This window comes from Gallinula chloropus (assembly GCF_964237585.1).
Source record: "Gallinula chloropus genome assembly, chromosome: 27".
NCBI classification, from domain to species: Eukaryota; Metazoa; Chordata; class Aves; order Gruiformes; family Rallidae; genus Gallinula; species Gallinula chloropus.
The window spans coordinates 4,439,526-4,462,556 of record NC_140112.1 but is presented as its reverse complement, the minus strand read 5'-3'; the positions used below and the strand labels follow the sequence as shown (position 1 = coordinate 4,462,556).

Here is a 23,031-nt window from a genome sequence, read left to right as displayed (position 1 = left end):
AGGGACCAGAGCAGCTATTTGATTTAATGTCAGCTCTCTGGCTGTCTCCCGCGAGGGGTAGTCATGGAAGAAAGAGGGGAAAGGGAGGAAGAAAGAGAGCAGGAACTGAGTGCCAATTATCAGCTGCTGCCACCAGAGAGCTCAAGAAATGAAATAAAATAAAAAAATAAACCCAGCATATCGCTCTGTGGCTGATCACTCCATGTGAACCCAGAGCAAGATGTGCAAGTCCAGGCTGTTTTGTGCACCAAGATTCACCCCAGAAGCCTGGGGGACATAGGGACAGGGCTCCAGCCACAGGTTTAAATGGGACCGTAGTGACATGACAAGGGGGAATAGTCTTAAACTAAAAAAGGGAAGATTAGACTTGATGTAAGGGAAGAAATCTTTGCAGTGAGGGTGGTGAAACGCCAGAGCAGGATGCCCACAGAGGTGGTAGATGCACCATCCCTGGGAACGCTGAGGGCTGGGTTTCCCAGGAAATGGCCAAATCCTGCTGCAGGATGCTGCGCTGGCGCTGCCTGTAGCCTGTCTCTTTGCTGGGTGCTGTGAGGAGCAGCGGGCACGGCTCTGATCGCTGGCTCTGTGGTTTCTTGGAGCACTGTGAAAAGTCATTATTGTTGGCTGAGGCAGAAGACGCCTTCCCAGCGACTTGTCAAACCACGGGGGAAATTAAGACGGCTTCCTTCCCCGGGATGAGTTATTGCCTCCGCAAACACAGCCAGATTTAAAGCAATTTCCTGTCAAGTATATTCATTATGGCTGGAGGAATCCCTGAATTTTTCCTAGAGCTTTGAAATCCTCCTCTCCCTTTCATCAGCCCCTGTGAGATGCTGGCAGAGCTGTGGGCTCAGCCATGTTCCTGCCGCTGGCCAACGCCAGGCTCTGCAGCACAGCCCGGACCCAAAGGGACACGGACTGAGGTGGCTCATGACACGGAGAGCACGGGGAGCCTTTTATTTGTGGCTAACACACACTTCTCCCCCTTTTTCTTTCTGCTGTTTCCCAGCAGGATCTTGGGCCAGTCAGATAATCCGTTCCTGTGCTCCTTGCCCCAGCTGTGAAACACAAACGCTGCTGCTCCATCCGGGCAGAGGATGGAGGATAAAGGATGGATGCTGTGAGGATAAAGCCCATAAATACCTGCGAGGCAGCTCAGAGGTGTGGGGTGGAGGGGACAGAAGCACCTGGCTGCCATCAGCTGGGGGACCAAGCCTTGCTGGGCCTTTCCCTGACAGCTCCAGGGCCATCTCACAGCACTGAGAGGTGCTTGCTGTCTGTGGTGCTCTACTCATCAGGATAACACCACAGCTCAGGAGAGATCAGGCCCCTAAGTACTGTACAGACATGTAAGACATCAGTCTCCTGCCCTTAACAGCCTGAAGCGCAGCAAGATGAGTGGAGGAGCTGCATCTCTGCTCCTCCAGATGCTGCTCTTCCCTGCCTGCACTCGCAGGGCACTGCGATGTGATGGAGAGCTCCAGGTTTTGTGCCATTCACCTCCCTGCCATGACCCTGCCCCAGGACAGCCCTGCACAGCACCAGCATCGGGAGCTGGACCACTTGGGCACCTCTGCACACACAGGTGAGAGAAGCAGGAGCTGGGGCAGGGCAGGGCAGGGAGGAGGCAGCTGATGGCAGAGGAGACAGTGTCGGCAGCATCAGCTGCTCTCAGCCTGGTCACAGGATGTGGGGACTATTGGGGCTGGGCAAGGGAAGAGATTTTGAGCGGGAGAGAGACGCATCAGGGGCCACAGGTCTCTTGGATCCAAGCTAAGACCCTGCTCAGCCCTCTGTGGAAACATACGGTTGAGTTAACCCTGTGTCCCAGAGACAGGTGAGGAAATGGATGTGTCATCCTAAGCCACACAGCGTTTTCCTCTCAACACCAACATCCTCATCCCACAGAGCCCCCAGATGCCACCAGCAGCGTGGCTGTGCCAGAGTACCACACTGAGCTGCCCACAGCCCCATCCCCTCCCTGTCCCCCCTGCGTTACCTGCGCAGGAGCAGTTTGGGGTGGTTCTTGTTTTCCAGGTTCTTCTCGATGAGGTCTGAGAGCAGCTGCTTCAGCACGTCGGTGGCATACTCCAGCTTGCCCTGCAGACCCGTCATGATGAGCGACGCCACGTTGCCACGATCGCGCATGGAGAAGCTGCGCTGCAGCTCCAGCGTTCGGATGAAGGTCAGCAGGAAGACTTTGTTGTTGATCAGCTGAGCAAAGAGCTTCAAGGCCTTCTCCACGCTCTGCTGCCCGTTCCCTTGGACCTGTGATGGAGAACATGACCATCAGCCAAGGCTCGGGAGGACAAAGGATCGGAGGGGACCACCACAGGGTCACTCTGCCATCACTATGGGTGGGATGAATGGTTTAACCCTGAGTGTATAAACAAGTATCCCATCGCTCCAGGTCTCAGCATCCCTGAACGTGGGCTCTGGTCAGTCCTGAACAAGCATCCCTCCTTCTGACTCCCCCCAGCATGTCAGCACAGCTCGTTTTAATCACTGCTCCACGCTGTACCCTGCGTGCTGTAAAGCTGCTGCCTGGAGACTAACGGCCCTATAAATGACACACAATTTTGCTTGTTCTGCACAAAAAAGTGACACTCTTGTAAGTAAATTAAATACTAATTTAGACTATTGCTTTATTATGGGACAAGTGTAAAAAATTAATTGAGGCTTTCAGCCAGTTGCAGCTTCAAGTAATTCATTACAAGTGAAAATGATGAACTACATTAAGCAACTCTTTACCAAACATCTTGGAGACTTATGTATTGGTTTTACTAACGTTACATAATTAAGCAACTGTGTAATTGGCAACACATTTATCACTTCTGCAATTCTGTTTTTCATGAGTAAAACAAATAAAAAGCATTCATATTTGTTTGCTGGGGCATCAGCTTACTTGGCAGTTTAAACAGAGAACAGAATGCGTGGGGCTGGAAATCTCAGGGCATGGGAATGGGCTGGAGAGGCTGGTTTGAAGCCTGTGTGAGCTTTACCAACACCACACCAAGTGCTGAGCGCTGGTGGTACTGAGGAGGAAGCTAATTTGGTGCCTTAATCTGGGTAAGCAGGGCCCAGTGCAAGCCCATCGGATGGATCCCTTTAAGGTACCGATTCTTCTAAATCCTCAGTGAAAAAAAATCTTAACTATCTATCCACAGTCCTGGTGGAAAATCCAGCGGGATGGAAGTGCTTGCTCGCAGCCAGGAGGGATGCTGGCCGTGCCTGGGCACTGCGCTTGCCCTCCTGTGGACACGCCAGGGAAGAGCAGCAGCAAGCAGGATGCTCCCGGAGGATGCTCCCAGGCACGCAGCCTTCCCCTGCGCAGCGAGGTGATTAAGGAGGACTTTAAAAGGACACCGATAACTTACCTGGCGCGCTTTGTGGCTGGTCTATAGCAATATAAACCCCCATAAAATAAAAATAAACTGGGGAGAAGAAACCAAGAGGAATCAGTGTGCGATGGAGATAAACCACCGGCTTCTTAGTTAAAATGAACCTGGGGCTCATCCCGCTAACCCCAGTGCCTCTAATAAGACTTGGTGTGGAAGATGGAAAGGTGTTTCAGGGTTTCTTTCACACTGGGAAGGGCTGGAGCAGAGCCTGTGCCTTACCTCCAGCTCCCGCAGCACAGGATGGTCCTCGATGCCAGGGAAAAGGACCCTCATGGCATACGTCCGGTAGTCGAGGTACGGGATCCCAGAGCGATCCAGGTCGCTGGTTAATTCATTGATGTCTGTCTGCAGCTCTGCAAAAGCTGTGGGGGAGAACAGAACAAGGCAGAGAGAGACACGTGAGCTCCGGGAGCTGAGGCTGCGGGGCAGGGGGCTGGCTGCCCGCTCCCCTTGGGGCACAGCAGCGCCCACCCACAGGCCAGCTCAGGAAACCCATTCAGAGGAGACCTCGCCATGTAGCTCAGACCCTCACCCTGGAGCCTGTCTCAGCAGCTGGGAGTGGGAGAGCACACCCTGCACAGAGCAGACACCGAGAACAAAAGCTGCTCGTTAATCTGTATGCAGTTCACAACCGGGTGTACACACCTAAAACACCTTTAAAGGCTGCAGATAGAGACGAGCATCTATTTCCATAACCTGGTGCCGCCCATATTTTCCTTTCTTCTTCCTCCTCTTCTCCTCCTCTATCAACAGTTGCCAAAATAATCAAATCTGATGCACATCAACACCGAGCAGAAGCTGCCTGCTGCCGGTATGGGGAAGGAATTTATTCAGCCTCTTACAACATCACCTCACTGTGTTATGCTGCTGCATGGGTGTCCCTGTGCTCGCTCCCCAGAGTCCAAAATGCTGGCATACCCCAGCTGTACCCCAGCCAGGCTGTCCCTATCCCAGAGCTGTGGTCTCCCCTGAATGGATCTCACTTTCTGCCCTGTGTTTTCAAGGCTATCCTTTTAAAATCAGCTGAACGAATCCAGTGCAACTCTCCATCTATACAGAGGTCACACTATGAAATTTGCGGATTTCTATTTGGTTTTCCTTTGATCCAGCTGGGAGGATGTATGAAACCCCAGCAGCAGCCCTCCCTTTTTGTCCCACCAGCCCACCTCCTCCTCTGCTCCCCTGGGAGAGGCCAGGCTCAGCAATCCCATTGCAAGGGACAAGGTGAGTCTGTGTTGACACCTGCAAGTGGCATGCCTAGCTCCTCCAAATAACGCACAGGATTTCCCAGAAACAAACACCTGAGGAGCTTCTTGTCCCTTAGACCTGCTCCTGCTGCTCTGGGCTCACATCTGGAGGAGGGTTTGGACCAGCTTTCCAGCTGTGGGAGCCCCAGGACACATTCACGCTGTCTGTATGTCTCCAGGGGGTCCGAACTACCTCTGCTCTGATCCTCCTCTGCCTTTTACAAGCCCTTTACTAAAAGGCCATTAGATAAGGGGGCACATTGTGCCGGGCACCCCGGGGCTCGCGCCGGCCTCGCAGTGCGATCCAGGCATGTCGCTTAAGCGGGATCAAGCTCTAATCCTATTCTCTGCACATTAGGCAGCGGAGCCGTGTCTGCTGCTGACACACTTTGTCGCTGCCCTCCCTCCCTCTTTCCCTCCCTCTGTGGGGCAGGCGTGCAAACCTCGCAGGGACATGCACCCTGCTCCAAAATCAGGCGACTGGGGTGCACCGGTGGGGAACCAGAGCATGGAGCCGCAGCACACACAGCATGCCCCATCCCGGGCAGCACTGACCCTCCTTGCACTCCAGGGCTACCCGGGACTCTAGATTGTCCATCTGCATCTGCAGCCTCTTGAGAGTCAGGTCGTTCTCCCGGGACTTGCGCTTGTAGGCGATGAGGACGATGATGACGATGATGAGGAGCAGGCTGCCTCCGGCCGCGATGCTGACGATGGCTGGCAGGGTCAGGAGGCTGTCGGAGATGATGCTCACCGAACCAGGGGAGAAGATGATACCACCAACACGCACCTACAAAGCACGAGGAGGGTAACCAGCAGCTTTGGGTAGGGGTGTCAGCCTGTCCCAAAGCCCCATCCTTCCCATCCAGGACACACACTGTGCCGGCTGTACAGACCCTTAAGGAAGCATCTCTTTCAGCCAAGACTATACAACTCTGTTTGCCTTCATACACAAAGGGTGCAGCTTATGTGAACACCATGAGGCTTCAATTCATGATAAATGTGCCAGCCCTTCGCTATCTGAGCTTTGTTCTTATTATCTGATGGCTCCATTTGACTTTCATTTTATAAGCTTTCAACTCCCTTTGTAAACCATGGGCATTAGCAACCCAGTGATAATTTCACTGACAAGAAACCAGAGCCACTGGGAAGGGACAGGAGAGATGGGGAGAGAGAGCCCCATGCAGAAGCAACAGAGCAAATGCATTAATGGGAGGTTGATGCCAGGACTGGCTTTTCTGGGATGTGCCCTGGCCACGGGTGCAAATGGTCTCAGACAGGTTACACGTCCATGAATCATACTGGAATAATCTCAGCATGTTTTGGATGCTGAACTTAAAGGGAAATGGATCCCAAATACAATCTTAACAGCCTCGTGCTTGGTTTGCAAGGGGATTAAAGGAAGCAGCAATAACCAGAAGCAGAAGAAGACACCAACTGTTTAGCCTGGATGAGATGGTCAATCCAACCAGCCCAGTGTCCAGCTGTCCTGGCTGCTTCTGCTTCAGGAAAAGGCCAAACTTTTCCATCCAGTTTGCAGAGCAGCTCTGGCTACAAGGACCAGTAAAGTCCCTTCCTCCCTTGTAGTTCCTCAGTGGTCTGAAGGGACAGGCAAGCAGCCCCAGACAGGGTGGTACCTGGGGCTGAAGGTACTACCAGAAAGATCTATTCCTTCTAGAAGGTTCTGATAGTAGGCAGTGAGTTTCAGGGAGGGAATAAGAAGTTTCTCTGTGCTAATCCACATCAATATTTTAAGCTTCCAATTAGCCATTGAACTCTCAAATACTGATCCACAGACGAGAAATTGCATTCAGTGTCTGAGCAGAGAGATGGAGGAGGACAAAGGATGGAGGAGGAGGAGGAGGACAAAGTTTGGGAAGGAGGGAAAGAAGGGATGCTGATAAGAGTGTTTGGTCCCTCACCATCACTTTGTGCTGCCCGGTGAGATTCGGTGGCTCACACAGCAGCTGGGTTTCGGAGACGGTGACGGCACAGGGTGTTTCACCGATCAGCACGGTGTAGTTGAGCTTTGCTCCCCCCGGAGCGGGTGGGCACAGGTTTCTGCCCTAGGGACAAGGGGAGAGAAGACTGTACAAAGCCGCAGCCCATTCCTCCAGCTTGCATCTCATCCTCAGCCTGTGCAAAGGGCAAGGACTCCGACTAGTAAAGGGGGTATAAAACCCCTCTCTCTAGGATCACTTTGCCTCTTCCCACTGGCTAAGGGTCTCCTTACCTTCAGGATGATGGGTGACCCCGGCTTCTGCTCCAGCACCCCCGTTGGGCTCAGCAGTTCGAAGGTCGGGTTGGGGTAGTATATGAACTTGGTGTCGTTGTAGACCAGGAGGGACTGCACGTTGTTAAAGACAAACCCAAACTCATCCGGCCGCTCGACGGCGTCCAGGCCGGGCCGGTACTCAGCGGTGAGGGGGGGAGCGAGGCACGCCAGCGCCGTGGCGTTCACCACCTTGCAGACCTGTGGGAAGGTGATGCTTTGAAAGACAGCAGGGAAAAAAACCTTACCCTGACCTGGACAACGTTCTGACTCATTAGACACTCCCTGGGATGTTCAGTGGATTCAAGTTTAGTTGGAAATAGTTAATCCAAAGTTGATGCCTTACGGCTGTAGTCTGGGGGAACGTGCTTCCCCTCCAGCCAGCACAACAGCACTGGTGCAGCCATGGAGAGCGAGCTTCAACCTGAGCTAGAGGCTCACCTAGCAGATCACTCAGCCCTTTTTCTTTCTTTCCCCTTCCCTTTCCTTTCCAGTTGCATCCTCTTTGGCACTGCTAGCTTTGAAACAGACCCAGAGCTGATACCTGGTCCCTCCTCCAAACCAGCGATCAGAGGCAATTCCTGAATGCCAGTGAGGCAGAGGACCCATCACCCGACACTCATGGGCTTCAGGTAAGACAAAGGTCATCTCCCACCAGGCTGAGGACACCCACAGCTCCTCCAGCCCTGGAAGCAGGGAGCTGGCTGATTTATGAGACTCTTGCCTTATAAAGCAGTGAGAGCCCAATCGTTTGGCCTCCCTCCATAACTGGAAGATTTAATTTCACTCAATTTCGTGTCTTCAGAATTATTTTTGTAGCAGCATAACTGCAACTGCTAACAACAAAATTAGATGTCTTTTTAAAAAGAGCTCAGATGAAAAAGGTCTTCAGAGGGGAAGGGAGAAAGGGAATAGGAAAAGACTGCTAAATGATTTGCCATTTCCAAGATAATACAGATTCAGTCAGAAAGATCACTGCATAAGAACAATATTTTTCAGTTTTACTTGGTCAATATAATTCCTGCAGGTCCTGGAGGTACAATTCTTACTCGTAGCACACAGGAACATTGCTTAGTTCCCCTTTAGCTGAGGGTTCATCTCAATTTCTCTCTCTTGGACTGAAAAAATACAGACAGGAGAGAGAGGTGGCATTCCAGATCAGCCATGAGTCCTGCTACCAACTCCATCCTTTGGGAACATCAGGGTGATGACAGAGGGAGGAGGGGAAGGAGGCATAAAAACAACATCCAGCTTCACTGAAATCCCCAGATCCCCACAGCCAGCATCCTTCACACGGCAAGGAGGGTGTGGGGAAGCAGCCCCTTGCCTCACAAGCTGCAAAAGTGGCCTGAAAGCTTCTCACTCAGAAGTGGTTCCCCTCTCTCCTTCCCTCCCCGGGCTGGTACAGGCTTGCTGAGCCCTGAGCTGCAGCAATAGGAGTTTATTTATAGAGAGGCATCCAGGGAGAGACTAGTTAAACATAACAGGCTGGGAGCTGGCAGAGCTCAGTGCCTGGCTCTGGGCTTTTACAGAAAGAGCAAGACTAAAATGCACAGAGCAGCTGGGGACGATGGGGACAGCACTGCTTGGGCTTCCCATCACAAAGGGCCTGTGGAGCTGAGCTGGGAATGGGCAAGGGAGGGATGCTGGGGAGAGGAGAGCTCTTGGGGCTCAGGGGGTCTGATAAAAGGGGGAATTTCAAGAGTGAAACAAGTTGTTCCATCCAAGATAGAACCTGAGGTGATGGAGCTTTGCCTGTTTCTAGATTTGAACACTCTCTGGCAGCTACCACCATTTCCCATTTCTGTGTGTCAGCACCCTTCTCTCCATGGCCCCCATGTCCTGCTGCTAACAGTTTGGGAAAGTCGAGGGAAACACTCCCTCTCAGCACCTTTTACCACAGCAAGTCTCACCCCGCAGAGACCACTGGCACCAGTAAGAGCACATGTGCATCTGGGTGGCTGGGACCTGCCGTGCTGCAGCACAGGGATGCTCCCAGGCACAACCCAGCAGCACCACGCTGACAGCCACTACTTACATTGAAAAACTCCTTGCCATTGTACTTGACACGGATCCTGGGCTCCTGGATCACGTCCAGGTTGGAGCCGGTGATGGTCAGAGGTGTGTATCCACTGCGGAGAACCGGGAGACACAAGATTAATGCACTGGGCAGGAGGGGCTGGGGGTGTGCAGAGAGCCTGTGCTTGACAATAAGGATGCCTGTTGATCTCAGGAAGATGTTTTCTGCAGATACTCCAGGCACTGGGTGACAGTGGGGATTAATACCCACTCCCTGAGTCTCTGGGGAGCAGCGTCTCGCAGGTTCCCTTGGTTCCCTCCTGCACCCTCTCCCACCCAACAGCATCGCAAGGCGGCAGGATGAGAAATGGGACCAAAGGAATCAACTGAGCTGAGACTAAATACGTAAGACAATAAATTAGTCACAGTGTTTAATGATTTACAGAGTCATGTTTTTAGGGAACACGATAAATGGTACATGCACTGAAGGAACTGACGTGCACTCTCATCTGGACTGCAGACGCAGCAAGTTGTCACAGAGAGCTGGGGAGGGATGAAGAGCATCGGGTGCCAGCAGGCCCAGGGAGGACCCAACCCCCCAGGGCTACAGTACCCCCATTCTCCTACAGCCAGTGCCCCTGAGCAAAGGCTTTCACTCTTGGCTTCTCCTTTCATGTGTTAACTGGAGCAGTGCAGCCCCGATTCACCCCAGATTCCCCCCTGCAAAGCAGAGCCCAGCTGCTCCCTTCAGACCACCTCTGTTCATCCTGCACCCCCCAGCAAACCATCCCAGCCCAAGCCAGAGGCAATCTTGAGTTTGGGCTCCAAGCAGACACCTCGCTGATCCTGCTGTGAAGCTCTTACCTCTTTCATGAGCAATTTTAAAAAATAATTGGAATTTGAAATGAAGGGCTGTGTTACAGCCCTTGTGAGCACAACCATTAACGTAACACCGGGGGATGAGCGTGGCCCAGGGTTTTTAGCAGCCACAACGACGTCACAGTGATGTGACAGCGCCAGCCGCCCCATTCCTAGCAGCGAATCTGGGACAAACAGTACATTTTGATTAGCATCAGCTTTTTCTTTTCTTGGTGGTTGCTGGTTTTGTTTTATTCCACAACTACGAGAAGGAGCCTTTAATGAGCAATTGTGCACCACTTCTTCGGCAGATGGAAGCGATCTTGGGGCTCTATTTGTGCTCCCAGGATCTCGGTGCAGACTGCTGCTGCTGTAATTGCCTTGGTAATCACAGCTCCAGCAACGTTTTGGTAAATGCAAATGCTGCAGACACCCAGCACTGACAAATCCAGGATGCTGGGCGGGATGTGCATTTCCAAACAGCCTCTTTTCCCCTCACTGAGCGTATGCTGAGAGACAAGACCCAGACCGGGCGAGCTGGCTCCTGCTCCCGCTGCCTGCGCCTCGTGTTACCTGGCGATGCTCCACTCGGGCTCGATGTGCTGCACCTTCGGGTCATCGATGTACTCGAACTGCAGCGTCCGCTCCAGCTGAGCCCGGTCGACACTGACGGAGACGTGAACAGCCCCCAGGCCGTGGGCTGAAGGTGCTGACACACACACGATCTCATTCATGGATCGCCTGCGTGAGAAAGAAGCCAGGGGAGAGTTAACAGGTTTTCTGGGGCAGAGAAGGACCCTGTGTGTTGGCACGTGGGGCAGCTCACAAAAAGGCTGAGCTGTGAGTCCATCCCAAGCCCTGCGAAGGGGATGAGCTCCCGAGGCAGGCAGGAGGGCTGCACTGGCACGGGCAGGCTCCCTGAAATTACTCTGTGCCAAACCGCAGCCACCCGCATCCCTCTGTGAACCCGCTGCCTTCTGCTGGGCGTGTGAAAACAGATGGCTGCTTTTTAAATGGGATGCATAAGCTCACTCAAAAGCCAAATTCTTCCCCTCCCCACCCCACGGCACACACGGACCCTTGTGAGCAGCATAATGGAGCCCGCGAAGGCCCCGCCTGGGAAGGGCGATGCCACCGTCACCGCTGCCTTCCAGCTTTGTCTCCCCGTCAGAGCAGGGCTGACCTCAGCCTCGGTGCTGGCTGGACGGACACAACAGACCATCTGCTTCCATCACAGCCCCGGAGAAGGTCGAGGCAGCGGGGCTGTCAAAGCACAAAGGCACTGGTGGATGGGTGGATGGAGAAGGGGAATGAGACACAAGCGGTGTCACTCCCACTGCCAGGATAGAGCTGCGAGGAACTGCACTGCTCTGTGGCAAGCCTGGGTGCTGCTCCCAGGAGAAGTGCTGGAGAGACAGTCCCGGGAGGCTGCTCAGGGGCCATCCTGCCTGCCCAAACCTGCCCCTCCACTTGCTGATGAGGCCGTGCTGCTTCCATGGCTCATTTAGCTTTGCTTTCTCACAGGGAGAAGGCAGGCAGGTCTTCAGTGCCTCACGGACAGTTTGGCACTTAAATAAAAAGCTGGCACTCCTGAACATCCAGTGCTCACCATCCTCATCCTCCTCACTCCTGGCACGCCTGTCTACCGCTACCAAGGGACCAGAACCAACCTTCTAAAACCCGACACAAACCTGACTTGGCTGTTTCTAGCGATGCAATTGCACAGTGTGTGTCCCTCCCTGCCCTCCTCATCCCTCCCTCCCTCGTACTCTCCCTCTCCACCTAGGTTTAATTTAACCATGAAGGCATCCTCGTGCACGGGGCGCCTTTCTCCATGCTCCTCGCCGAGTCTCGCAGCGTTCCCGTCCCGTGCCGGCGCAGCTGCTCAGCCCTGCCAGACTCCACTGCGCCTGCTTAGCTCTGGCGTGAGATCCAGAGTGACGCATCGCTGCTGGCAGAGCTGCTCTCAGCTCCCTGTGATCGGTTAATTAGCTTTCTGTGCTATTATTATGTCGTCATGGTGAATCTACCCACTCCTCCGATCAGAGAGGGGAGAACGGGGGAAGCTGTAATTAGAGTGAATCTCATTAGAAGCTGCTTCATCTAATCAGGCTCCCCCACACCCTCGAGTACAATTGAAGTTCATTGCCTCAGAACAGTCCAAGCAAAACAAAGTGCACAGCGTGACCCCACATGAAGGATGGGGCCGTTCATACACTGCCGCTCGCTTTGTTTAAGTTTCTGCTTGCCTGCTGTAATTAGAACATACAGACAATGCCAAACTCTTCCAGGGTTTGCAGGTCGGTATCTGTGGGTTGCCTGAACACAACCCTGTGTTGAGGGGATTACGTTTCAGGGCTGGTTCTGCTCCTGGGCCGGTGTGCTGGCTGCTTCTGGTAATGCCATCACCTGTGTGCACCCAAGGATGCAGTCTGGTGTCTTTGCTTCTGATACAGGAAGAACTGTTGATGGATGGCTACAGTGCCTGACCCCCCAGAGAGCCCATCTGCACCTGAATGCCTTGGTGTGTTCTAGCACCGCTCTAGGACAGACCTAGAACTGCTAAAACCCCAAGGTGCTCCCACGCCTGAACACCCATCGCTCCTGTACCAGAGAACATCTCAGTCTTCCCGATGAGACATTCATCTCCAGGGGTCTTTACATTCCCAAAAGCTTCCTTGGTTCCTCCCAGGAAGCCTGAGTGAGGATCTAAGAGGCAGAATCCCTCTGCACATCACACTGCTTTGCTCAGGTCCTTGCTGCGCCCACGCTCTACACCACGTACTGCCAGCTGCTTCGGGGCACCAACGTCCATCTGGTGAGGGGTACGGATGTGTACAGGATGCACACAGATGTATCCTGCACGTGTCTTTCTTTAACTAAGCCCCAAGAAAACCCATTAAACCCTGCAAATGTCAACTCTCTGTTTACACTGCTGGGTAAAAAGCAAATTTGCCCTAGAAATCCCCAAGGAGATTGATGGCTGTGCCAGTTGCTCAGCAGAAGGTGTCTGCAGATCCCTCCTTTGCTCCACCTTGCAGAAGCCCACCCCTTGCCGGGACCATTTCTAGGAGGGTTGAGGTACCTGCAGCAGTGGTATTCTTACTGCCTCAGTAGCAGTAAGAGAGAAGATGGCTTCATGCAATGAGAGAGGGAACGGGAGCCTTCAGGGATTCCCAGATGAACTTTGGCTGCGTGTTCGGCTACAGCAGGTACAGGGTGGGGTGGTGCTGAGATCCAGGACAGGCACGGCAGGAGCCTGCACTGGCCCAGGCTGGCCCCTTACCCGTAAAATTCGCAGGTCTGGTTTCCCAGGAGCACCGAGACGCGGCTGCCAGCTCCCAGGTAGTGCCCAGAGATGGTCACCATCGTCCCTCCTGACTCCGGACCACGGCTGGGGTTCAGAAAACTCACTGCTGGAGTCTGGAGAAAGAAAAGGACAAGCTCAGTGGAGCTCTCAGAGGAGAGCTCTCGGTGCAAGGGCTGTGCCAGAGAAGCATCATGCTCTGAGCACCTTCCCATCTTTGGTGGGGCAGGGAAATCCTTTTTAGAAAGAAAATGCAAAATGGGGATGTGTCCAGGACATCCAGCAAATCTCCTGTGAAACTCTGGAATCCAGCTCTGAGAGAGAGGCCCCTCGACAAAACCATCTCACAATCAGCCTTCACAATGCTCTTCCACACAGGTGAGCTCTCTGCACCACAGTTTCAACCCTCAAATTACATCCCAAGCCAAGTGAAGTGCCACACTGGAAAGCTGAACCCAAATGTTTAGAGTCTGCCAGTGTGGCAAAGCATCAGAACCCCCCCACCCCCCCCAGCAATGGGAGACACAGCACAGCTCTAACCAAAGGCAGAGCCAGCAGGTCCCACCAGTGACAGCACTGTGGGCAGAGCTGATTTCCCATCCCTGATGGAACGATGCCCTTAGAGGGCAAACTGAGATCCCACTTGATGTTTTCCAGAGATGTTATTGCAGCAGTGCCCCTTCTTTACCCTGCCTTGCACCAGGAGAGCTATTTATGCCTCTTAATAGAATTTGCAGAAAGCAGGTACCTTTTTATTTGTTTTCAATCAGTGGATATTACCAAATTGTTTTCCTAATGCTTTCCCATTACCCTCCCTATGACTCTCATCTACAGAGGCTGGCAGCCTCCCAGCTCCGCTCCCCTGGTACCACCTGCTTGGCACTTGGTGAGTTTGTCCTGTTTTCTCTACTGTTTTCACAATGCAACATGTGTTCTCTGGGTGCCAGAGCATTTGCCAAAGCAGCTTAGACCAAAAAAAAAAAAAAAAGCCTGTTTGACCCTGAACAGCCCAGGGAACACCAGGCATCCATCCTGCTGTGGATAATTAGGGAATGATGTTGCTGGAGGGAAAGATTCATCCTTCCACTGGCCGTGGTCAGCTCACAGCTCTTATCTTCACTGGGGTCAGGAGCTGGGCTCAATGATCCTCATGGGTTCCCTTCCAGCTCAGGATATTCTACAGTTATCCCAGCTAATGGGATATCAGACAACATGAATGGTAACAGTGATGTTTACTACACCAGGCAGGCTTGGGAGCATTTCATACCACCAAGAGCAGAGATTCCAAAAGGCAAGAAACCTCCCAAGGATGCTCAGTGTATGCTGAAAACCTCCTTCAGCCTCTAGCCCAACCCTGAGGGCTGTTCCCAAGGTCAATTTGGAACAAGCAGCAATGCTGTGAACATCAGGCAGTGAGAGCCCACTCCCAGCCACCCTCCTGCCCCATCCCAGTCTGCTCATGGGAGCACAGGGACACAAAGGAGCAGTTCCTTAATGTGCCTGTGAGGTCCAGCAGTTCCCAGGCACACACCAGTAACAGAGCTGCATGCATACTGGAAAGCATGGCCCTCTTCTGCATTCAAAGTGAATTACAAGCACCTCCTGGCTACCTGAATCTGTTTCTGGGGGGAGCATCACCTTGTTTAAGCTCTGCAGCCTTGGAAATTCAAGGTGCTGCCAAAACTAGAAGCTCAGGCTGTAACCCTGAGCAGTCATTCCTGCAACAGGGAAAGGTCCAGAGAAGTGAGGGCCCATCCTAGAGACCTGCAAAAGCTCCCAAGGCTGGGGTGAGGCTGCCATGGGATGAAACCTGAGTGAGAATTTTCCACCTTGTGATTGGGTGATAACTATGACAGATTTACAGACCCAAACCCGCTCCAAGGTTCCACCTCCCCAGATAAAACGGGTGTAATTAAGGTGACAGCATCGCCCCTGCGCCGTGTCAGGCACCAGATGAGCTCACCAAGGCATGAACCCTCTCAGGGTCAGAACAGAGCTCTGCTTTAAGGTACCAATCAATTTTACTACTGACTTTAATGGCACAAACCAGCCCTAATGGAATCTGTGGCGGCACTAAAGAGAAAAATAGAGGCCAACTAACAATAGGGAATGATGTGCTGGAAGTTTGAGACTCCTGAGAAGAAGAAATGATATAATCAGGGTAAGTGCTGAAAATCAGAAGCAACAATGCCAAGGCTGATAACGCTCAAGCAGATGCTCATCAGGTCGCTGTGAGGTACCACTCCAAGATTCATCTCTGCAATTACCTTCTGCTGGCTCCTGGTTAATATTGAAGGCAAAGCAGGAGAGCATCCTCCTTCCATCCATGGGAACCTGCCTCTCAGGAACGGCAAATCCGGGGCCCCGTGATGATGAGGGGGGGTCCTGGCGTCTTCCAGCAAGATGTGCTGATGTTTTGCACCCCCCCTGCTATGTTGTTGGATAAAGGAAATCCCAGGGGAGGGTGCTGCCTGCATTGCTGGGGAGGGTGGCAGGGGTTGGCCTGATTTATCTCTCAATTAGTTTACAAATTGCGAGCAATTGGTAAGTGCTGGCATTTCCCTGCATACAGATCCCTCTGAGCACAAAATCAATGTGGCTGGATGAAGTGCCCTGTTTAGGCAAAACTGGAGATATGAGAATCCCCAGCTGTGGCTTTTAAGTTTATGAATCAAAAGGCTGCTAATTAAACAACAGAAAGAAATGACCCATTCAAGCAAGTGGAAGCCCACCAACCCAAAGAGGAGCTCTCCATTAAGCTAGGAGAGAAAGCTTGCACTGAACCAGCATCCTTGGAGGAGGAAAAACCCCTAATCCCTAAATATTTGGATGCAGAATTGTCCCTCCATCCTAAAGGGTATTGCAGAGGGAAAAAACTACATCTACAGAGATGGAAAATAACCCAGATATGTTCAGTGTTCGCAGGCAGCAGTTGAATTTCTAGCAGGACTTCAGAACCTGAGCTGCAGAAGGATGGAGCTTGGTGCCAGCTCTCCTGTTGTGCGTTTCTGTGTCCACCCAAAAGGTGCCTCTACACGTATACACAGATGTATGGACACAGCTGCAGGTCAGCAAATCAACCCTAGGTTAAGTAAGCACCACAGTCACCAAGTCCCTTCACCACAAACAGGAGAGGTCGAGTGCCAACTCCCATTCCTCAGCAGGCTGTGTGTTGCTGGGATTATATCAAACCACTTTGCAAGGAGCAGGGGAGCCCAGCAATTTTGAGGAGGTCATCTCTGTTTTGGAGGTGCAGAGCGGTGTGAGCCCTGGGTTGAGGTTCCCACCTAAATCCTCTTTACTCCTGACCTGTGCGAGCTCCTAGATCCCGAAAACCAGGCTCACTGCCTGGGCCACCAACAAATCATGCCAAGCTGTGGGGAAAAGCTTGGGAAAAGCTGGCAGATTCAGGCCTGCCTTCTGGTGCAGAACCCCATTCACGTGACACATGCACTCACGGATCATGCCTGTGCCCGTGGGGGACACGTGCTGCCCCGTCCCCCCCCTCCTCCCCGGGACACTCACCACGAACATGTACTGCTGGGCTGACTTGGCTGTGAACTCGGGCTTGCACTCTCCGATGCACAGGAGCACTGGGCCGGAGCTGATCCCTGGAAGCGCCTGCCCCATTTCACAGACGATCCTGGAAGCAGAAATGCCGCAGTGAGGCTTTGGCAGGAGGTGCCAACAGTGCCCCGTGCTGCTCCACGTGTGGCCAACAGTCTTTTTTCCTTCTTCTTTCCCCCCCCCTTCCCTCTTTAACTTTGATATCTGCCTCTTTGGAAGAAGTTAATTACTGAGTCTATTTTTACCCCATGTAGTAATTTAAAGGGAAGGAAAAAAAAAATCAAAATTAGACATAATTATTACAAGCTGTAAACTCCAGAGCAAAGCAGAGCACTAATGGCAATATATTAGCCAGTAGCAAAGTGAGTGCGAAGTCCTTAGAGTAACAGATGAGTTCATTAAGGGAACAGCTCACACTGCAGTCTCCCAGTTAATCAAAAATGGAGAGACCTGCCCGGGGATGATAGAGATGGCCACGGAGAGCAGCCCTCACAGGGGAGCCAGGGCAGCTGGTGCAGAACAGACTGATGCTGGTAAAAGCAGTTGGTGGCATCAAAAGCCATGGAGCTCGTGTCCCTCTCATGGCACAGCTCAGCCCCGTATGGACAGGGAGAGGTGCTGGGGTTAACCGCACTGAGCCAGGCTGGGAGGTGAAGAAACCCTCATCATGCACCCCTTGGGGGTGTAATCCAAAAATCCTGAGTGTAATGCCTACTGGAGACCAGAGCAAGCACATGCTGGTCATGCCAGCAGGACTTTTCTGGGGAGGTCAGCTGGCAGGGCTCTCCAGCTGTGCCAAAAGGGATGGATCCTGCTTGTTCCCACTGCAACGCTGGGAAGACAAATTCAAGAGCATCCTGCCAGGCACGGGGAACCTCAGTACCCTGCCTGAGGGCAAGCGTGTGCAGTAACACCAGCGAGGAGATGCTTGTCTGTGTTCTGCCCTGAGAGCCAGACTGGAGGAAGAGCCAGGGCATCCTTTCCCCAGTGAGGCTGAAGGTGCTTTTGCAGAGCAGCAGGGGAATTGCTCATTCCTCTGCCCATCACGTGCAGATGCACGAAAGGCTCCGATCTGGGAAGGCAGCAGCGTTCCAGCTGCCTTCAGCAGCGTTACAGTCACTACAAATAAGAGAAAATCAAGCAACTAGAGGAGAGAAGAACCCACAGACAGCAGGGCCAGGTGGTGCCGGGAGGCCTAATGAAATACACACACGCTAGTAAGGAGGTGTAATGTGCAGAAGCCCTTCTTGCCACACATCAGAACGGGTTGCCTAGAGAGACGGTGCCTTTGGAGAAAGGGACCTGAAGCATCTCAGCTGTGTGCCTTCCTCTGCCACGTGCTCCTCGCTGCCTTTCCACCAGACATCACCCGGGCACCTCTCTCTCCCCTGCCTGTTCCTTCAGCACGTCTCCTCCTGCAAACCAGCAGCAGGGGCAAGGAGGCAGGGTTGCTGAGCGGTGGGTGAGGTGGGGAGGGGGCTGGCATTTGGGAGCAGCAACCTCTGCTCCTGCCAGCCCATGGGCAAACAAAGCAAGGTGAGGGATTCCTGACACCCCACAGGCAGGAGAGGAGAGCCACAAGAAGCAAGGATGCACCAAGCACTATGTACAGGGGGAAGCACCGACTACTCCAGTGTTTGCCAGTAAAGCAGCAGCTGCCATACAGTCCTGGGCACAGGACAGGGCAGAACCACCCTGGTACCCCCTGACCTGGGTTCCTGATAAAAGCCAAACTCCCAGCAGGTACCTTGTTACAAAATGATGCATTCGGCAGAGCCGTGGGGTGCTGATTGCAGGGCTAAGCGGCCCTTTCACCAACATTAACCTAATTGCTGGCTGATAGATTGCGTGGCTGGAGCATATGGTGAGTCATTACTGTCTTGGAATTCAGTCTGCCCACAGAACCCTTAAGAGGGTCCTTTTATCTGTATTCATCTTTAAAAGGCAGCTCTCATGCTAACGCTTGCTGTTATCTGCCCAGGGTAAATGTTTTAATGATGTTAACAAACTTTGAAAGCTCAAGAGCCGTAATTAGAGTCATGATTATAAAATCAGGGTTTCATACCATCAAAGGAGGATAATTTGACAATCTTCTGTCCTTTATTTGAAAAATAAAATAAACCAAAATGCTGCTCAGCAATCAGATCAGCCCGAATCACCAGCAGTGACAGGAGGAGCGGTGTGGAGCTTGGAGCCACTTCTGCAGTGACACCAGGGATGCTCCATACGCCCAGCGTGCCCTGTGATTGCTGGATATACTGTACACATCCTTGGGAAGGGGAGGTTCATGTCACTTCTGTCTTACGGATGGGGAAATGACACCGAGAAGTACTAGTGACACATCCTTCCACTATGCCAGGGATCAGGCTGGGACCCACCAAATACATTTCATCACCAGAGATGTCTGCTTTTTGGGGCTGGGAGATCCCTGCTGCTGGGGCCACTCATGGCCCTGGGCTTCTCTGCAGCCCCCCTACCCAGGATGCTACCCTAATCCTCATCGGGAAAGACTAAACAACCCAAGGGGAGACATCACATATCACTCCTACCCTGCACAAATGACCTCCTACCCCCATCTGCACCTTGGCTACATCAGAACAACCCTCTCCCTCCTCCCAAACAGCAACAGGAGCATGTGTCACTCCGGGAGGTTTATTCACCCTCCTCTGTTACATGCCTATTTTCTAATTTTTCGTTGACATTTTCCTTAGTGAAACAAATGAAGTGACTCCAGCAGAGGCCCATTCGGATTAAGCGGCTGTCACCGCCTCACCCGCCTAACAAATGGCTGCGCGCAGCCCGCAGCGCCGCCTGAATTTCAAGTGCGCTGGGGAGCGGAGGGGGCAGAGAGACTCCACGTCAACAGCAAGGTGCTCATCAGAAAAGTTGCTTAGCACAGCAGGAATGGTGGTGGGGAAGGATACAGAACACTTAATGAAAGCTTAAAGGGCTGCTTAACCTTCCCCCCGGCTCCCCACAAGCAGAGAGCATCCCGTTCTGGTGTGGGACTGGCACACCCTGGTCCGGGCACCATCCACCTCCAGACCCCTTGGGAAGGGTTGGAGAGGTGGTGCCCGGGGTCTGGGTGTGTTGTGGGTGTCCTGTGCGCTTGCTGGAGGTTGGGTTTGTGCACGGTGGGGACCCGCAGTGGGCACGGGGGGAGATCTGCAAGGACACTCACTGCTCTGCGACGACGTACTGCTCGGGCAGGGGTGTGCACTGCACCCCAGCAACCTGCACCCCGTGGGCGATCTCAGAGAAGTCCAGGCCCAGGTTCACACCACGGATGGTCACCCTCGTCCCTCCTTCCGGGGGGCCAGACACCGTCAGGATCTAGAGGGAAACAAAACAACCACAGGGAAGTTGAGCTGGTGCCCCCACAGCACCCGGATCTGCCCTGGGAATGGGTTTTTGCTTTGCAGGCTGCTCGGGGAGGCTGGTGGAGTCCTGTGGCTCCCACCTGCTCCTCCAGGCCAGTGCCACCTCCTCACAACTCCACTGGATGGCTCGAGGAAGCCCAAGGATGCTGAAAATCCATCTGTGCCGTGGTCCAAGAAAGGACATCAAGGTCCCTAAGCTGGCTGAGAGGCGTGGGCAATGCCATCCCCCAGAAAGCCTTGCAGAAGGGTGAGACTGGCTCCGTTTCTATATATACAGAGGATATTAAGTCACCTTCCAGAAGTAGCCTGCTGCTTTGGAGAACTGCAACTTCTGCCTTGGCTCTTCTCTGAACGTTAATGTCACATTTTATTAGTAAGTTGGCACCTCAAATGACTTACAAATGTTAAAGGGTGAGGTGTGTGCTTTAAAGCTGCCTGTTTATAGCCTGCCTCAGCCATAATCATCTCTGCTTCTATAGACTTTCATTAAGGACAATATCCTCTTCAATTAGGAGTATAAATTACAATAATGTGTAGTCACAGAATTTGGACCCAAGACTGTCCAACAGTTGTCCTGAATCTGCCACCGGTCTGGTGTTGCTCTTGAGTTACTAATCTTCCTCATGCTACAGCTGTTATTAATAAACATAATCCATAATAATGCAATTTAATTAATTTAATGGATAAATCCTGTTTACACTTGTTTGTCCCAGCCCTGCCTTTGGCAAAGGACTCAACACCCTCTCCTTAGTGCTTCCCAATGGATGGTGCTTTTCCTTCTCCTTCTTCAGAGCATGGGTTCCCTGGGTGTCAGGGGGTTAGGAAAGCAGAAGGACCTCTCCTGACCCACTAACCACCCCCCTTCTAACACACCCCAGGATGCCATCAGCCTTCTTGGCCACGAGGGCACATTGTGGGTCATGATCATCCTGCTGTCCCCCAGGACCCTCTCCCCTATGCTGCTCATCACCTCCTTCCCCTGTGCATGCTTTAACTTCTCCCTCCCTCCCCACTCTAACTGCATCACACTCATTTATTCACCACATTGTCACAGAAACATAGAATCATAGACTGGCCTGGGTTGGAAGGGACTCCAAGGATCACAGAGCTACAACCCCCTGCCACAGGCAGGGACACCAACCTCCAGGCCTGGAGCTACACAAGGTTGCCCAGAGCCCCAGCCAACCTGGGCAGCAACCTTGAACAGCTCCAGGGATGGGGCACCCACCCCCTCTCTGGGCAGCCTGTTCCAGCCCCTCACCACTCTCTCTGTAAAAAACTTCCCCCTAGTATCTAATTTAAACCTTCCCTCCTTTAGCTTTAATCCCTTGTCCTGCCATTGTCTGCCCTTTTAAAAAGTTGATTCCTCTCCTCTTTATAAGCTCCCTTCAGGGACTGAAATGCTGCAACGAGGTCCCTGTCGTGCTGCTGCTCTCTGCGTCTCGTGCCATGTAACACACCTTGTACCACTTAGCTCCATGAAGCACCGTGTGCCCATGAAAGACACAGCAAAATCCCCTCATACAGCGTTACAGCGAGTCCTGAAGCCCTGCAATGTTTACATCACTAGTCGGGCATCACCTGCACGCAGCAGTTCCCAGACTTGACAGATACAACTGTCCTTTGCAGCTCCAGCTGATGCTGAAGTGTGTTTGCTGGAGCACTCACAGCGCCGGGCTCATCGTCTCATCACCGGCCAAAGGAAAAAAAAAAATCACAGTTTGCCATTTCCTGACCTCACCAGAACCAGTGCAGCCAACTGGCCCCACCAAACAAAGCCGAGCCCATGCTGCATTCTGAAAACGTCCTGACCTGGAAAATCCCCAATATGGAGCTCCACTCGACCTAGATTTTAGTGGCCGCTAATTGAACAGTTTTGAAGTAACTGTGCCATAAAGCAGCCCCGGGGTTAGAACAGATGCATTCAATTAATTACAGCTGGAGAGATTCAGTGGAAATCGCAGAACGAAGATAAGTCTTAAAGGTCCCGTTGCATCCTGGCGCTGGTGATGCCTCTGGGCATCACCCGGACAGGGCAGCATCCCTGGGTCTCCTTGTTGTGTTGTGGAAGGACCTTGAGCATCCCAGGGTAGGTACCTTGGTCTGCCTTAGCCCAGGGCTGCTGTTGTGCTGGGGAGCTGCTGCAAGGGTGGCTGCAACAACATCCCAGATTTCTGGTCTGGGAGAGACACTATTAGGAAGAAACATTCCCCATTTTCAAGCAATATCCTTTAGTGGAGCAGCTTTCCACCCAGAGGGCTATGGGGTATCACAAAAGAGCCTGCAAAGGGCAGCTAAGGAAATCCAAAGCCATCACCAGGAATTTAAGGTTTACTGTTCAGGGCTCTGCACCTCTGCTGGAACTTCTTTAGGTTGTTTGCAGAACTGAAGCAGCTCGAAAGTCACCAAGATCTAACATGGGGTCTTGGAGGCATGGCCTTGGTTTTGCTGATCCCCCAAATTATTCTGAGCAGGTCACCTCACCTCTCTGCACTGGCCTCTCATACAGCACGTTCCCACTGCTCAGGAAAGGATGAACGCAAGTGCAGGATGCTGTATTACCCACAGCCAGGATTCAAACATGGAGATGAAGTGGTTGGTGATTGGAGCTCCGTTACCCTTACTCTTGCCCTTACACCACGTAAGGGACACAGATGCACCGCTACATTTCTGCTGTTGTTAGCTGAAACCAAGGTGGGGATGCAAGGGATCTCTGAGACTGGGATCCAGGGGATCCCAGGGATGGATGCAGGAGGTTTCCCCCTCAGATCCAACACTTTTCCCTCCCCAGCCTGCAGAAGACACTGCTACAACAACACAGGATAAGTATTCTCAGCCTCAGCTCTTGCTGTCTCTGATATAAAGCAATATTCAGCCTCCAGAAGAAGACTGTGCACAAGACAGGGAGACCTGGGATGGGCTGAGGGTTGGACGGGGCTTTCCTTCTGGGGCTGGAGGCAAACCATGAGCCGAAGCCCTC

The 23,031-nt window shown here is 52.7% G+C and overlaps 1 protein-coding gene across 1 annotated transcript in view; it reads right to left on the bottom strand.

The window, feature by feature from the left end:
- The window catches only part of PLXNA2 (plexin A2), a gene marked incomplete at its 3' end in the record, with an annotated part of 157,022 nt that overhangs the window by 16,252 nt on the left and 117,739 nt on the right, over positions 1-23,031 (bottom strand). The window contains exons 13-22 of the mRNA XM_084275874.1: positions 19,853-20,004; positions 16,630-16,747; positions 13,084-13,220; positions 10,371-10,538; positions 8,959-9,052; positions 6,882-7,121; positions 6,571-6,714; positions 5,204-5,438; positions 3,621-3,763; positions 2,000-2,268 (exon numbers count right to left, since the gene is read on the bottom strand). Of these exons, the coding sequence (XP_084132000.1) occupies positions 2,000-2,268; positions 3,621-3,763; positions 5,204-5,438; positions 6,571-6,714; positions 6,882-7,121; positions 8,959-9,052; positions 10,371-10,538; positions 13,084-13,220; positions 16,630-16,747; positions 19,853-20,004 (1,700 nt within the window). The remainder of the gene's footprint in view (positions 1-1,999; positions 2,269-3,620; positions 3,764-5,203; positions 5,439-6,570; positions 6,715-6,881; positions 7,122-8,958; positions 9,053-10,370; positions 10,539-13,083; positions 13,221-16,629; positions 16,748-19,852; positions 20,005-23,031) is intronic.